Source organism: Haliotis cracherodii, unplaced genomic scaffold, assembly GCF_022045235.1.
Source record: "Haliotis cracherodii isolate W230 unplaced genomic scaffold, xgHalCrac1.p SCAF_5, whole genome shotgun sequence".
NCBI classification, from domain to species: Eukaryota; Metazoa; Mollusca; class Gastropoda; order Lepetellida; family Haliotidae; genus Haliotis; species Haliotis cracherodii.
In genome coordinates, this window is record NW_027266308.1 from 58,902,751 (window position 1) to 58,918,833 (window position 16,083).

Sequence of the window (16,083 nt, forward strand, 5' to 3'; positions counted from 1 at the left end):
CGTAAACCATTAGTAAATCTTAGTGGAGCATTAGCAAATCTTAGTAAAGCATTAGTAAATCTTGCATTATTTTACGCTAACCATACGCACTGACAGTGTTATCAGTTGAACAGGACATGCTCAGCCCTCGTGCTGCCCTCACTGTTAGTAGGCGATGATTAGAGAGTGAATGAGTGAGTTTGGTTTAACGCGTGTCTTAGTGTGGGAGGAAAGTAATGCAGGTCTCAGATGTTTAGCACTTTGGTGAAACCGAAGAGCATGGGTATGGTGCTGACAAACCTAGAAACATAATCGGTGCGAACTGGTATTCGAAACCACAATCATAGGTTTCTGTTGTGCCCAAGGGACTTCGCTCAGTACAGCGAATTGCGAATAATCCATAAGCCAATCTTACCAATCTGCATTGACAGTGGGCATCCTCCGTGGATGGAGCGTCCGGTGGGAGATCGGAAGGTCGGTAGTTCGATCCCTTGAGCGGGTCTTACCCAAGAAAGATGGTACTTGTTAAAAGATGGTAGTGGAAGTTAACCTGCCTGGCCCTCGTCATTCAGGGGAAAAAAATGACTGGTCATCTCGGAATCAGTATACCGTGACTGAGTTGGGTAGTCCATCTGAAAATGCAGCATGGTATCTCAGTGGGCTAGAACTATAACACCAGCATTAGTCCGGATTATCACAAGCACACCACACCCTTCCACACACGCACACGTGCATGCACATCGCTTTATAAGTGCAATAAGCTTGAACGCGACGCCTCACTGAGACTGACTTATATCATTATGGATTTCAATTTCTTTAATAAGTCTTCCCATGCAAAGTAACGAATTGTCGCATAGCAAGAAAAAAGAAGTCAAAGCAATGATTCCAGATTGTAGATATCTATGAATATGTCAGGTCCGTGTTTTGGAACTCATGTCTGAGAGATGCGAGTACGGGGATACTTCAAATAGCAGTGTCTGTGTTTACTGTTATAAGGAGCGGTGGGGTAGTCTTGTGGTTAAAGCGTACGCCGAAGGCCTGGGTTTGATTCCCCACTTGGGTACAATATGTGAAGCCTGTTTCTGGTGTCCCCCGCCTTGATATTGCTGGAATATTTCTAAAAGCAGCGAAAAACCATACTCACTTACTGTCATAAACTAGAATGCAGGAAGAAGGAATCTAATTATACGTGATTAAATGTAAACGTTGTCTTAAATATAATTCGTTCATGTTGTTTGTCACTTGTTTGTTAATTAAATCATTGCAATGAGAGGTAATGAGGGTTTGATGGCAAGTCTTAACAAGATTTGATCAGCACATGAATGACATTGAAGAGTCTTTCTTACTTCACAGCTATTTGAACAGCAGACATGAAGTTCGCCGTATTTCTCCTTGTCTTGGCATGTGTTTGCGCTGTCGCCTTCAGCGCTCCTCATAAAAGGAGGTGCAAAGGCAAAGGTGAGAACGGCAACGGCAATGGTAACGGCGAGAAAGGCAATGGAGAATGTGACGAAGGGAAGAATGATGACATAAAAGATGACTCGAACGACAACGGTAACGGCAATGGCAAAGGAAAAGACAACGGTAAAGGCAATGACAACGGTAACGGCAATGGCAAAGGCAACGGTAACGACGATGGCATTGGCAACGGCAACGGTAACGGCAATGGCAACGGTAAAGACAACGGTAACGGCAATGGCAACGATAACGGCAATGGCAACGGTAAAGACAACGGTAACGGCAATGGCAACGGTAAAGACAACGGTAACGGTAAAGAAAACGGTAAAGATTACGGTATCGGCAATAGCAACGGCAACCGTAACGACGATGGCATTGGCAATGGCAATGGTAACGGCAATGACAACGGTAAAGACAACGGTAACGGCAATGGCAACGGCAACGGTAACGACGATGGCATTGGCAATGGCAACGGTAACGACGATGGCAACGGTAACGGTAACGGCAATGGCAAGGGTAAAGACAACGGTAACGGCAATGGCAACGGCAACGGTAACGACGATGGATTTGGCAATGGCAACGGTAACGGCAATGACAACGGTAAAGACAACGGTAACGGCAATGGCAACGGTAAAGACAACGGTAACGGCAATGGCAACGGCAACGGTAACGACGATGGATTTGGCAATGGCAACGGTAACGGCAATGACAACGGTAAAGACAACGGTAACGGCAATGGAAACGGTAAAGACAACAGTAACGGCAATGGCAACGGCAACGGTAACGACGATGGCATTGGCAATGGCAACGGTAACGACGAAGGCAACGGCAACGGTAACGGCAATGGCAACGGTAAAGACAACGGTAACGGCAATGGCAACGGTAACGAAGATGGCATTGGCAATGGCAACGGTAACGGCAATGACAACGGTAAAGACAACGGTAACGGCAATGACAACGGTAAAGACAACAGTAACGGCAATGGCAACGGCAACGGTAACGACGATGTCATTGGCAATGGCAACGGTAACGACGATGGCAACGGCAACGGTAACGGCAATATCAACGGTAAAGACAACGGTAAAGGCAATGGCAACGGTAAAGACAACGGTAACGGCAATGGCAACGGTAAAGACAACGGTAACGACGATGGCATTGGCAATGGCAACGGTAAAGGCAATGACAACGGTAAAGACAACGGCAACGGCAATGGCAACGGTAAAGACAACGGTAACGGCAATGGCAACGGCAACGGTAACGACGATGGCATTGGCAATGGCAATGGTAACGGCAATGACAACGGTAAAGACAACGGTAACGGCAATGGCAACGGTAAAGACAACGGTAACGGCAATGGCAACGGCAACGGTAACGACGATGGCATTGGCAATGGCAATGGTAACGACGATGGCAACGGCATTGGTAACGGCAATGGCAACGGTAAAGACAACGGTTACGGCAATGGCAACGGCAACGGTAACGACGATGGATTTGGCAATGGCAACGGTAACGGCAATGACAACAGTAAAGACAACGGTAACGGCAATGGCAAGGGTAAAGACAACGGTAACGGCAATGGCAACGGCAACGGTAACGACGATGAATTTGGCAATGGCAACGGTAACGGCAATGACAACGGTAAAGACAACGGTAACGGCAATGGCAACGGCAACGGTAACGACGATGGATTTGGCAATGGCAACGGTAACGGCAATGACAACGGTAAAGACAACGGTAACGGCAATGACAACGGTAAAGACAACGGTAACGGCAATGGCAACAGTAAAGACAACGGTAACGGCAATGGCAACGGCAACGGTAACGACGATGGATTTGGCAATGGCAACGGTAACGGCAATGACAACGGTAAAGACAACGGTAACGGCAATGGCAACGGTAAAGACAACGGTAACGGCAATGGCAACGGCAACGGTAACGACGACGGCATTGGCAATGGCAACGGTAACGGCAATGACAACGGTAAAGACAACGGTAACGGCAATGGCAACGGTAAAGACAACGGTAACGGCAATGGCAACGGCAACGGTAACGACGATGGATTTGGCAATGGCAACGGTAACGACGATGGCAACGGCAACGGTAACGGCAATGGCAACGGTAAAGACAACGGTAACGGCAATGGCAACGGCAACGGTAACGACGATGGATTTGGCAATGGCAACGGTAACGGCAATGACAACAGTAAAGACAACGGTAACGGCAATGGCAACGGTAAAGACAACGGTAACGGCAACGGCAACGGCAACGGTAACGACGATGGATTTGGCAATGGCAACGGTAACGGCAATGACAACGGTAAAGACAACGGTAACGGCAATGGCAACGGTAAAGACAACGGTAACGGCAATGGCAACGGTAACGACGATGGATTTGGCAATGGCAACGGTAACGGCAATGACAACGGTAAAGACAACGGTAACGGCAATGGCAACGGTAAAGACAACGGTAACGGCAATGGCAACGGCAACGGTAACGACGATGGATTTGGCAATGGCAACGGTAACGGCAATGACAACGGTAAAGACAACGGTAACGGCAATGGCAACGGTAAAGACAACGGTAACGGCAATGGCAACGGCAACGGTAACGACGATGGATTTGGCAATGGCAACGGTAACGGCAATGACAACGGTAAAGACAACGGTAACGGCAATGGCAACGGCAACGGTAACGACGATGGCATTGGCAATGGCAACGGTAACGGCAATGACAACGGTAAAGACAACGGTAACGGCAATGGCAACGGTAAAGACAACGGTAACGGCAATGGCAACGGCAACGGTAACGACGATGGATTTGGCAATGGCAACGGTAACGGCAATGACAATGGTAAAGACAACGGTAACGGCAATGGCAACGGTAAAGACAACGGTAACGGCAATGGCAACGGCAACGGTAACGACGATGGATTTGGCAATGGCAACGGTTACGGCAATGACAACGGTAAAGACAACGGTAACGGCAATGGCAACGGTAAAGACAACGGTAACGGCAACGGCAACGGTAACGACGATGGATTTGGCAATGGCAACGGTAACGGCAATGACAACGGTAAAGACAACGGTAACGGCAATGGCAACGGCAACGGTAACGACGATGGCATTGGCAATGGCAACGGTAACGGCAATGACAACGGTAAAGGCAATGGCAACGGTAATGGCAACAGTAAAGACAACGGTAACGGCAATGGCAACGGTAAAGACAACGGTTACGGCAATGGCAACGGCAACGGTAACGACGATGGCATTGGCAATGGCAACAGTAACGACGATGGCAATGGCAATGGCAACGGTAAAGACAACGGTAACGGCAATGGGAACGGTAACGGCAATGGTAACGACAATGGCAATGACAACGGTAACGGCAATAGCAAAGGTAAAGCCTATGGTAACGGCAATGGCAACGGTAAAGGCAACGGCAACGGTAACGACGATGGCAATGGCAATGGCAACGGTAACGGTAACGGTGACGACAACGGTAATGGCAATGGCAACGGCAACGGTAACGGCAACGTTAACTGAGGTCGAACAAATACTCTTCCAGAGCATCTTTCTACATGTAAGTTTCTACATGTAAATGTGACATACCCTTTGAGTTAACTGTTTTTGTTCGACGAACCTTTTCCATAAACTTGAATTTATATTTCCTACCTTTGAAATGACATGCCGGCAAAGCAGCAATTTATATTTAAATAGCATGGATGCATTGAACACATGCACAATTCACGCCAGAGGGTATATGGGCAACATTGCTTCTTGTCATGTCGGTTCGAAAGGCTAAATTGTACTGGTACATGTGATGGTACAAAGTGGTCAGAGCATGTACCATTATGCAATCAGTATCCATTATCCATTATCTCAACTCCTATACCTGTTGGGGATGTTGCAAACATAACGGACTGACTAGTCCTCAATGAAAATTGAGCCTAAAAAACTTTTTTGCAACAATGTATTTTTTGTCAACAGTCAGAAGCATAATTCTATTTTTCAAACATATTCTGGGTTAATTTCCCCTCCCCTTCCCCCATTAAATGGTTAATTAAATCATGTAATCAGCAAATATGCAGCCCTATCACGGTGGCCTGTGAGCAATCGAGTCTGTGCAACCGGGGTCCATAGAATGAAGGCTTAACGGTTTACCATGACGAGAATATCAGCTATATTTTGGGGTTAGAAATCTTACCCTTATACCACCACACATCCATTGTGGTCCTCAGATCCGTACTGATGATGTACAGCCGGATAACGTACTAAACGTATGCTTTTACTTTCAGGTGAAGCAGTTTCCCATCGAGCGTAATCAAGAATGAACGTCCTGCAATCTTGAATAAATACTTTTCCCCATCTTTCAATCTTTGTCGACAATCTTTTTGTTGTTAATTATTGAGAGCTATGACACTTAATAGATGTTTGACGATAGGTCCGGCCATTAAATGATATTCTGAGAAATTATTATGGCAATATCTTCATCATTTTGTCAGATAAGCATAGCTGAGATCGGTGTTAAACAAAAAAACCAAAAAAAACCAAAAAGGACAAGGATAGTTGAAGGTTCGTTGATTTCTGAGAGATTTTCTAACATGGGTTAAGGTGGAAGATCACAATCAATTGTTTGTGGAGTAAATTATTTAGATCCGGGCTCTCGACGAAAGTGAAAGTTTTAAACCGTAACACTCGCATTGCAATGAGCTGCCACACGCCACACAGTGTCCTCTAAAAAACCAATCGGAGAGTAAATGCCTTGGCTGGAGGTCATACTGGTCAGTTATCAGCTTTAGATGTCCAGTGGTATTATAACCGCAGGTCTAAATCAATACCACTGACATCATTTCTCCCCCTCTGTGGGGGAACGGTTGGCCAGGTCGTCTAAGGTTTGTCAGTACCATACCAATACTCATGGGTTTCATCAAAGTGGTAATTTAAATCGTCTGAGGCCTGTATCACTTATACCGTTATATAAACGGCATACTGTTAAACGCGGCGTTAAATCCATTCACTCACTTACGCAATTCAAACACAACCTGATACATTAAATACACGTCTATCTGTAATAGTAATCGGGCATGTCCACCTTGGACATTTGAGAATTCTTTCAATTGTTGGGGATTCATGGAAGAATAAGCCACAACAAGGCTTTCCCCAACAGTACACGGAAGCTGACAGGGCGTGATGTAACTGCATTAAGCCCAGCTCACTCACTCTCCACTTTTGTAGATTTAAGGTTCCCAGTATTAAATGTTGTCACACTTGATAACTTTCAAAGGACTGGCCAGTTGCTATCAGGTCAATCAATTTATTTAGTAAAGAGGCATATATATCTTTCATACCGTAAAGCGCATGATAGCAACAGATTATACTCTCATTTAGAAATGGTTTTGTACATTCATGTTGATGTGTAGTAGGATACAAATAAGTAAATTTTGCTAAAAAGTGTGAAATCTATTTTCAAGAGGGGGCAGGGGTGGCCCCGTCGTCTAAGGCGCCGCAATTCGCTGTGCAAATTTTCGTCCCTTGGACACACCAGAAACCTATAACTGTGGGTTCGAATCCCGGTTCATCCAGATTATGTTTGAATTCTAGGTTTCTTATCACCATACCCGTGCTCGTGGCTTTCACCGAAGTGGTAAACGTCTGAGACCTGCATCACCTCGTGGCTTTCCTCCCACAATAAGCTGATACGTCGTAGTACAAATTGAAGTCTGTTCAAAGCGGCGTCAAACTAGGCTCACTCACTCACTTGTCATTTCTGTGTTCTCTGTTATTAACATCGTGGCAAACAATGCCGATCCGATAAATGTGAGCGCTATGACATGGTCGTCACATTTGCTATTGCCATAAACAAAGCTTTCCTTTTTCCATTGTCGTTATAATATACTCATCTGTGTGTGTTGCCAGAATTCCAGGAACAAAACGACCTTACTTGATTGTTCTAAGAGTTAGGGTTAATCTTTTGCGACAAGAATGTTTTGCTACATTTGCTAGACGCTACAATCCATCTCTCCTGGTACGGAGTGTTATGGAGCTTTATATAGAGATCCAGAGCAAAAGTTGATAGTGATATTGTTTTGTTACATCAATCTTTACACTAATAAGCGCAACTGGATTAGTGAAGTGACGGTATGATCGGGTCTGTTGAAGCGCCTTAAAAGGGCGGTTTATGATCAGGTTTCTCACAACCATTTCTTAATAGCATTTGTTTGTTTGTTTGTTGTTTAACGCCGCACTCAGCAATATTCCAGCTATATGACGGCGGTCTGTAAAATAATCGAGTCTGGTCCAGTGATTGACATCATGAGCATCGATCTACGCAATTGGGATCGATGACATGTATCAACCAAGTCAGCGAGCCTGACCACTCGATCCCGTTAGTCGCCTTTTACGACAAGCATTGCCGCCTAAAGAGATCGCAGTGCCTTGTGCGAATATATCATTAACATGTGCTTATGAATCTATCAAATAGTGATTATACGTGAAGGTGAACGTATGCTGCCCCACCGGGAACACCCGTCACTAACACACGCAAAGGCATGTCAATTGTTCACCTAAAAAAAAAATGGTGCACGCCAAAATATAGAATTGCACCAAACATCACAATAGCCACTCATGCATCATATTTGGAAATTTCCTCCACATGTTGGTCGTAAAACGTGTTGAAGGCCGCACTGAGGCTTTGCATGTTGTAACCCTGATCAAACAACTTTTGAACAAGAACCGAATGACGCTGTATTCATAGAAAGAGCATGCTTGATTGCATGTCAAAAGTTATGAAATGAAGACACCAAAGGCAGGTGCGGCTGAAATAGTACTCGACATACAGGAAAACATACGTATCATCCCTCGAGGAACATAAGGCCAGTAGAGCCCCTTGGCTCATCCCTTCACAGCGAATTGCGTCGTCTTTGACTGCATGGTCACTCGTGCCCTCTCATTATAAGTACCGTGGTTTATGTTAATTATTATATTTATCATTATGTTACTTATTATCTGTCATATACTAAAACCATACACATGGTGTGTGTTAGTTTAGCATTATAAAGACCGCCTAGTGAAGCGTCTGCCCGGAGAGCGGAAGGTCAGGGATTCGATCCCGGACCGTGTGATACCGAAATACGTTAAACGAAGGTACTTGTTGTTACCCTCCCTTTCGCTCTGCAATAAGGGGCTAAAATAAGGACTGCTCGACTCCGAGTCTGAGTATGCTGTGTATTCATGTTCAACTACGGCATGGTATCACAGTGTGCTAGCAATATAAACTCGGCATTACTCCGAAATAGTACAAGCACACACACACACACACACACACACGCACACACGCACACACACACACCAACACACACACACACCAACACACACACACACACACACACATACACGACGTGTAACCACATTTCTCCTCACCTAGCTTTAAATGTTAAATGTATGTGCCACTTTTCTTACAAAACAATAACTCATCATATACAAGATTAATGGTATTGTTATGTCGCATATATTCTCCAACATTGTAACACACGGCCGATCTCTTGTTTATGGCGTGATTCACAAACACAAAAATATAATATTTATGTATCACGATACAAGTGTTTCTGCATCCATAAAATTATGTATACTGCATGCAATGTGGTAAGCGTCCACATTTCGGCCCTGCATGCAATATGGCGAGTGGCGACATTTCGGCACTGTATGCAATGTGGCGAGTGGCGACATTTCGGCACTGCATGCAATGTGGTGAGTGGCGACATTTCGACACTGCATGCAATGTGGTGAGTGTCTACATTTCGGCACTGCATGCAATATGGTGAGTTGCGACATTTCGGAACTGCATGCAATATGGTGAGTGTCTACATTTCGGCTCTGCATGCAATGTGGCGAGTGTCTACATTTCGGCCCTGCATGCAATGTGGTGAGTGTCTACGTTCCCTGTCGTACTCGTCTTTGTGGATAAAAACAATGCAACAGGATGAAACCAAATATATAATTAGCTTTATTTTCTTGCCGGTTGTCAGAAATGATCTAGGGCACGAGAGGCCTATTTTAGAAGATGACGGATTGACAAAGTTAAAAACATTTGTGGAAAACTACCTCGCCATGCATCATAATCAGTCACGTGGAAAACCAACAACAGGTATAAAGGGGGACGTTTCGACATCCTTGCATCCCGCACTTCTCCCGCAACTGTGTCCGATCTGATCTGTAGTGAAATTGTAAGTACAGTTTTAACATGTTCAACCATTAGTATATCCTCGTAAACCATTAGTAAATCTTAGTTGAGCGTTAGCAAATCTTAGCAAAGCATTAGTAAGTCTTGCTATTTTATGCTAACCATACGCACTGACAGTATTGTCAGTTGAACAGGACATGCTCAGCCGAACACGTGTTGCCCTCACTGTTAGTAGGCGATGATTAGAGAGTGAATGAGTGAGTTAGGTTTAACGCGTGTCTTGGTGTGGGAGGAAAGTGATGCAGGTCTCAGACGTTTACCATTTTGGTGAAACTGAAGAGCATGGGTATGGTGCTGACAAACCTAGAAACATAATCGGGGCGAACTGGTATTCAAAACCACAATCATAGGTTTCTGATGTGCCCAAGGGACTTCGCTCACTACAGCGATTTCGGAATTATCCATAAGCCAATCTTGTCTGCATTGACAGTGGGCATCCTCCGTGGTCTAGTGGACGGGGCGTCCGGTGGGAGATCGGAAGGTCGGTAGTTCGATCCCTTGGAGTCAACTCGGAGTCAGTATACTGTGACTGAGTTGGGTAGTCCATCTGAAAATGCAGCATGGTATCTCAGTGGGCTAGAACTATAACACCAGCATTAGTCCGGATTATCACAAACACACCACATCCTTCCACACACGCACACGTGAATGCACATCGCTTTATAAGTGCAATAAGCTTGAAGGCGACGCATCATTGAGACTGACTTATATCATTATGGATTTCAATTTCTTTAATTAGTCTTCCCATGCAAAGTAACGAAATGTCGCATAGCAAGAAAAAAGAAGTCAAAGCAATGATTCCAGATTGTAGATATGTATGAATTTGTCAGGTCCGTGTTTTGGAACTCGTGTCTGAGAGATGCGAATACGGGGATACTTCAAATAGTTATGTCTGTGTTTACTGTTATAAGGGGCGGTGGGGTAGTCTTGTGGTTAAAGTGTACGCTCGTCACGCCGAAGGCTTGGGTTCGATTCCCCACATAGTGACAATATGTGAAGCCTATTTCTGGTGTCCCCCGCCTTGATATTGCTGGAATATTTCTAAAAACGGCGAAAAGCCATAGTCTCATTTACTGTCACATGTTTACATGTTGTTTGTCACTTGTTTGTCAATTAAATCATGGCAGTGAGAGGTAATGAGGGTTTGATGGCAAGTCTTAACAAGATTTGATCAGCACATGAATGACATTGAAGAGTCTTTCTTACTTCAGAGCTATTTGAACAGCAGACATGAAGTTCGCCGTATTTCTCCTTGTCTTGGCATGTGTTTGCGCTGTCGCCCTAAGCGTTCCTCGTAAAAGGAGGTGCAAAGGCAAAGGTGAGAACGGCAACGGCAATGGCAACGGTGAGAACGGCAACGGCAATGGCAACGGTGAGAACGGCAATGGCAATGGCTACGGTGAGAACGGCAATGGAGAATGTGACGAAGGGAACAATGATGACAAAACTGATGACCAGAACAAGAACGGTAACGGCAATGGCAACGGCAACGGTAACGACAACGGTAACGGCAAAGGCAACGGCAATGGCAATGGCGACGCGTAAGGGCAACGTTAACTGAGGTCGAACAAATGCTCTTCCAGCGCATCTTTCTAAATGTAAGTTATATGAATGTGACACACTTTGAGTTAACTGTTTTTTTGTAAGTAAACACGACGAACCTTTTCCATAAACTTGTTGAATTTATATTTCCTACCTTTGAAATGACATGCCGGCAAAGCAGCAATTTATATTTGAATAAGCATGGATGCATTGAACACATGCACAATTCACGCCAGAGGGTATATGGGCAACATTGAATTTCCTTCTTGTCATGTCGGTTCGATAGGCTAAATTGTATTGGTACATGTGATGGTACAAAGTGGTCAGAGCATGTACCATTATGCAATCAGTATCCATTATCCATTATCTCAACTCCTATACGTGTTGGGGATGTTGCAAACATAACGGACTGACCAGTCCTCAATGAAAATTGAGCCTAAAGAACTTTAAAAAAACAAACCAAACATCCTGCAACAATGTTTTTTTGTCAACAGTCAGAAGCATAATTCAATTCTTTTAAAACATATTCTGGGATAATTCTCCCCTCCCCCTCCCCCTTTAAATGGTTCATTAAATCATGTAATAAGCTAATATGAAGCCCTATCACGGTGGTATTTTTTGTCAACAGTCTGAAGCATAATTCTATTTTTCAAACATATTCTGGGTTAATTCTCACCTCCCCTTCCCCCATAAAATGGTTCATTAAATCATGTAATCAGCAAATATGCAGCCCTATCACGGTGGCTTGTGAGTAATCGAGTCTGTGCAACCGGGGTCCATAGAATGAAGGCTTAACGGTTTACCATGACGAGAATATCAGCTATATTTTGGGGTTAGAAATCTTACCCTTATACCACCACACATCCATTGTGGTCCTCAGATCCGTACTGATGATGTACGGGCGTATAACGTACTAAACGTATGCTTTTACTTTCAGGTGAAGCAGTTTCCCATCGAGCGTAATCATGAATTAATGTCTTGCAATCATGAATAAAAACTTTCCCCTGTCTTTCAAACTTTGTCGACAATCTTTTTGTTGTTAATTGTTGAGAGCTATGACGCTTAATAGATGTTTGACGATAGGTCCGGCCATTAACTGATATTCTGAGAAATTATTATGGCGATATCTTCATCATTTGTCAGATAAGGATAGTTGAGATCGGCGTTAAACAACAAACAAACGAAACAAAAAGGACAAGTTGAAGGTTCGTGGATTCTAAGGGGTTTTCTACATTGTTTAAGGTGGAAGATCACAATCAATTGTTTGTAGAGTAAATTATTTAGATCGGGGCTCTCGACGAAAGTGAAAGTTTAAAACCGTAACACTCGGATTGCAATGAGGTGCCACACGCCACACAGTGTCCTATCAAAAACCAATCGGTCATACTGGTCAGTTATCAGCTTTAGATGTTCAGTGGTATTATAACCGCAGGTCTAAATCAATACCATTGACATCATTTCTCCCCCTTTGTTGGGGAACGGTTGGCCAGGTCGTCTAAAGTTTGTCAGTACCATACCAATACTCATGGGTTTAATCAAAGTGGTAATTTAAATCGTCTGAGGCCTGTATTACTTATACCGTGATATAAACGGCATACTGTTCAAAGCGGCGTTAAATCCCTTCACTCACTTACGCAATTCAAACCCAACCTGATACATTAAATACACGTCTATCTGTAATAGTTGAAAGTGAAAGTTTAAAACCGTAACACTCGCATTGGAATGAGCTGCCACACGCCACACAGTGTCCTATCAAAAACCAATCGGAGAGTAAATGCCTTGGCTGGACGTCATAGTGGTCAGTTATCAGCTTTAGATGTCCAGTGGTATTATAACCGCAGGTCTAAATCAATACTATTGGCATTATTTCTCCCCCTTTGTTGGGGAACGGTTGGCCAGGTCGTCTAAAGTTTGTCACTACCATACCAATACTCATCCATTCACTCACTTACGCAATTCAAACACAACCTGATACATTAAATACACGTCTATCTGTAATAGTAATCGGGCATGTCCACCTTGAGATGGACATTTAAGAATTCTTTCAATTGTTGGGGATTCATGGAAGAATAAGCCACAACAGGGCTTTCCCCAACATTACACGGAAGCTGACAGGGCGTGATGTAACTGCATTAAGCCCAGCTCACTCACTCTCCACTTTTGTAGATTTAAGGTTCCCAGTATTAAATGTTGTCACACATGATAACTTTCAAAGGACTGGCCAGTTGCTATCAGGTCAATCAGTTTATTTAGTAAAGAGGCATATATATCTTTCATACCGTAAAGCGCATGATAGCAACAGATTATACTCTCATTAAGAAAATGGATTTGTACATTCATGTTGATGTGTAGTAGGATACAAATGAGTAAATTTAGCTAAAAAGTGTGTGAAATCTATGTTCAAGAGGGGGCAGGGGTGGCCCCGTCGACTAAGGCGCCGCAATTCGCTGTGCAGATTTGCGTCCCTTGGACACACCAGAAACCTATGACTGTGGGTTCGAATCACGGTTCGTCCAGATTATGTTTCTAGGTTTTTCATCGCCATACCCGTGCTCGTGGCTTTCACCGAAGTGGTAAACGTCTGAGACCTGCATCACCTCGTGGCTTTCCTCCCACAATAAGCTGATACGTCGTAGTACAAATTGAAGTCTGTTCAAAGTGGCTTGAAACTAAACTCACTCACTCACTCACTTGTCATATCTGTGTTCTCTGTTAACATCGTGGCCAACTATGCTGATCCGATAAATGTGAGCGCTATGACATGGTCGTCACATTTGCTATTGCCGTAACCAAAGCTTTCCCTTTTCCATTGTCGTTATAATATACTCATCTGTGTGCGTTGCCAGGATTCCAGGAACAAAAAGACCTTCCTTGATTGTTCTAAGAGTTAGGGTTAATCTTTTGCGACAAGAATTTGTTGGTACATTTGCTAGACCCTACAATCCATCTCTCCTGGTACAGAGTGTTATGGAGCTTTATATAGAGATCCAGGGCAAAAGTTGATAGTGATATTGTTTTGTTACATCAATCTTTACACTTATAAGCGCAACTGGATTAGTGAAGTGACTGTAGGAGCGGGTCTGTTGAAGCGCCTTAAAAGGGCAGTTTATGATCATGTTTCTCACAATCCTTTCTTAATCATATTTGTTTGTTTGTTTGTTGTTTAACGCCGCACTCAGCAATATTCCAGCTATATGACGGCGGTCTGTAAAATAATCGAATCTGGACAAGACAATCAAGTGATTGACATCATGAGCATCGATCTAAGCAATTGGGATCGATGACATGTATCAACCAAGTCAGCGAGCCTGACCACCCGATCCCGTTAGTCGCCTTTTACGACAAGCATTGCCGCCTAAAGATATCGCAGTGCCTTGTACGAATATATCATTAACATGTGCTTATGAATCTATCAAATAGTGATTATACGTGAAGGTGAACGTATGCTGCCCCACCGGGAACACCCGTCACTAACACACGCAAAGGCATGTCAATTGTTCACCTAAAACACACACGGTAATGGTGCACGCCAAAATATAGAATTGCACCAAACATCACAATAGCCACTCATGCATCATATTTGGAAATTTCCTCCACATGTTGGTCGTAAAACGTGTTGAAGGCCGTACTGAGGCATTGCATGTTGTAACCCTGATCAAACAACTTTTGAACAAGAACCGAATGACGCTGTATTCATAGAAAGAGCATGCTTGATTGCATGTCAAAAGTTATGAAATGAAGACACCAAAGGCAGGTGCGGCTGAAATAGTACTCGACATACAGGAAAACATACGTATCATCCCTCGAGGAACATAAGACCAGAAGAGCCCCTTGGCTCATCCCTTCACAGCGAATTGCGTCGTCTTTGACTGCATGGTCACTCGTGCCCTCTCATTATAAGTACCGTGGTTTATGTTAATTATTATATTTATCATTAGGTTACTTACTAACTGTCATATACTAAAACCATACACATGGTGTGTGTAAGTTTAGCATTATAAAGACTGCCTAGTGGAGCGTCTGCCCGGAGAGCGGAAGGTCTGCAGGGATTCGATCCCGGACCGCGTGATACCGAAATACGTTAAACGAAGGTACTTGTTGTTACCCTCCCTTTCGCTCTGCAATAAGGGGCTAAAATAAGGACTGCTCGACTTCGAGTCTGAGTATGCTGTGTATTCATGTTCAACTACGGCATGGTATCACAGTGTGCTAGGAATATAAACTCGGCATTACTCCGAAATAGTACAAGCACACACACACACCAACACACACACCAACACACACACACACAAGCGACGTGTAACCACATTACTCTTCACCTAGCTTTAAATGTTAAATGTATGTGCCACTGTTCTTACAAAACAATAACTCATCATATACAAGATTAATGGTATTGTTATGTCGCATATATTCTCCAACATTATAACATGTTTATGGCGTGATTCACAAACACAAAAAGATAATATTTATGTATCACGATACAAGTGTTTCTGCATCCGTAAAATTATGTATACTGCATGCAATGTGGTAAACGTCTACATGTCGGCCCTGCATGCAATATGGCGAGTGTCTACATTTCGGCACTGCATGCAATGTGGTGAGTGTCTACATTTCGGCCCTGCATGCAATGTGGTGAGTGTCGACATTTCAGGCACTGCATGCAATGTCATGAGTGTCTACATGTCGGCCCTGCATGCAATATGGTGAGTGGTGACATTTTGGCACTAGATGCAATGTGGTGAGTGTCTTCATGTCGGCCCTGCATGCAATATGGTGAGTGGCGACATTTCGGAACTGTATGCAATGTAGTGAGTGTCTACATTTCGACTCTGTATGCAATGTGGTGAGTGTCTACATTTCGGCCCT

The 16,083-nt window shown here is 43.9% G+C and overlaps 2 protein-coding genes across 2 annotated transcripts; both read left to right on the plus strand.

Annotated features, from left to right (window-relative positions):
- The first annotated feature begins 1,349 nt into the window (after positions 1-1,349).
- On the plus strand, positions 1,350-5,757 carry LOC139442407 (aspartate and glycine-rich protein-like). The gene is made up of 3 exons (XM_071223221.1): positions 1,350-1,485; positions 3,340-3,555; positions 5,732-5,757. The coding sequence occupies exons 1-3, from the start codon at positions 1,350-1,352 to the stop codon at positions 5,755-5,757; spliced, it is 378 nt and encodes a 125-aa protein (XP_071079322.1).
- A 3,812-nt stretch (positions 5,758-9,569) lies between these two features.
- LOC139444289 (aspartate and glycine-rich protein-like) lies at positions 9,570-12,219 on the plus strand. The gene is made up of 3 exons (XM_071225221.1): positions 9,570-9,658; positions 10,889-11,273; positions 12,155-12,219. Exon 2 carries the CDS (start codon positions 10,906-10,908, stop codon positions 11,218-11,220), a length of 315 nt encoding a protein of 104 aa, XP_071081322.1. The 5' UTR covers positions 9,570-9,658; positions 10,889-10,905; the 3' UTR covers positions 11,221-11,273; positions 12,155-12,219.
- Positions 12,220-16,083: the final 3,864 nt, after the last annotated feature.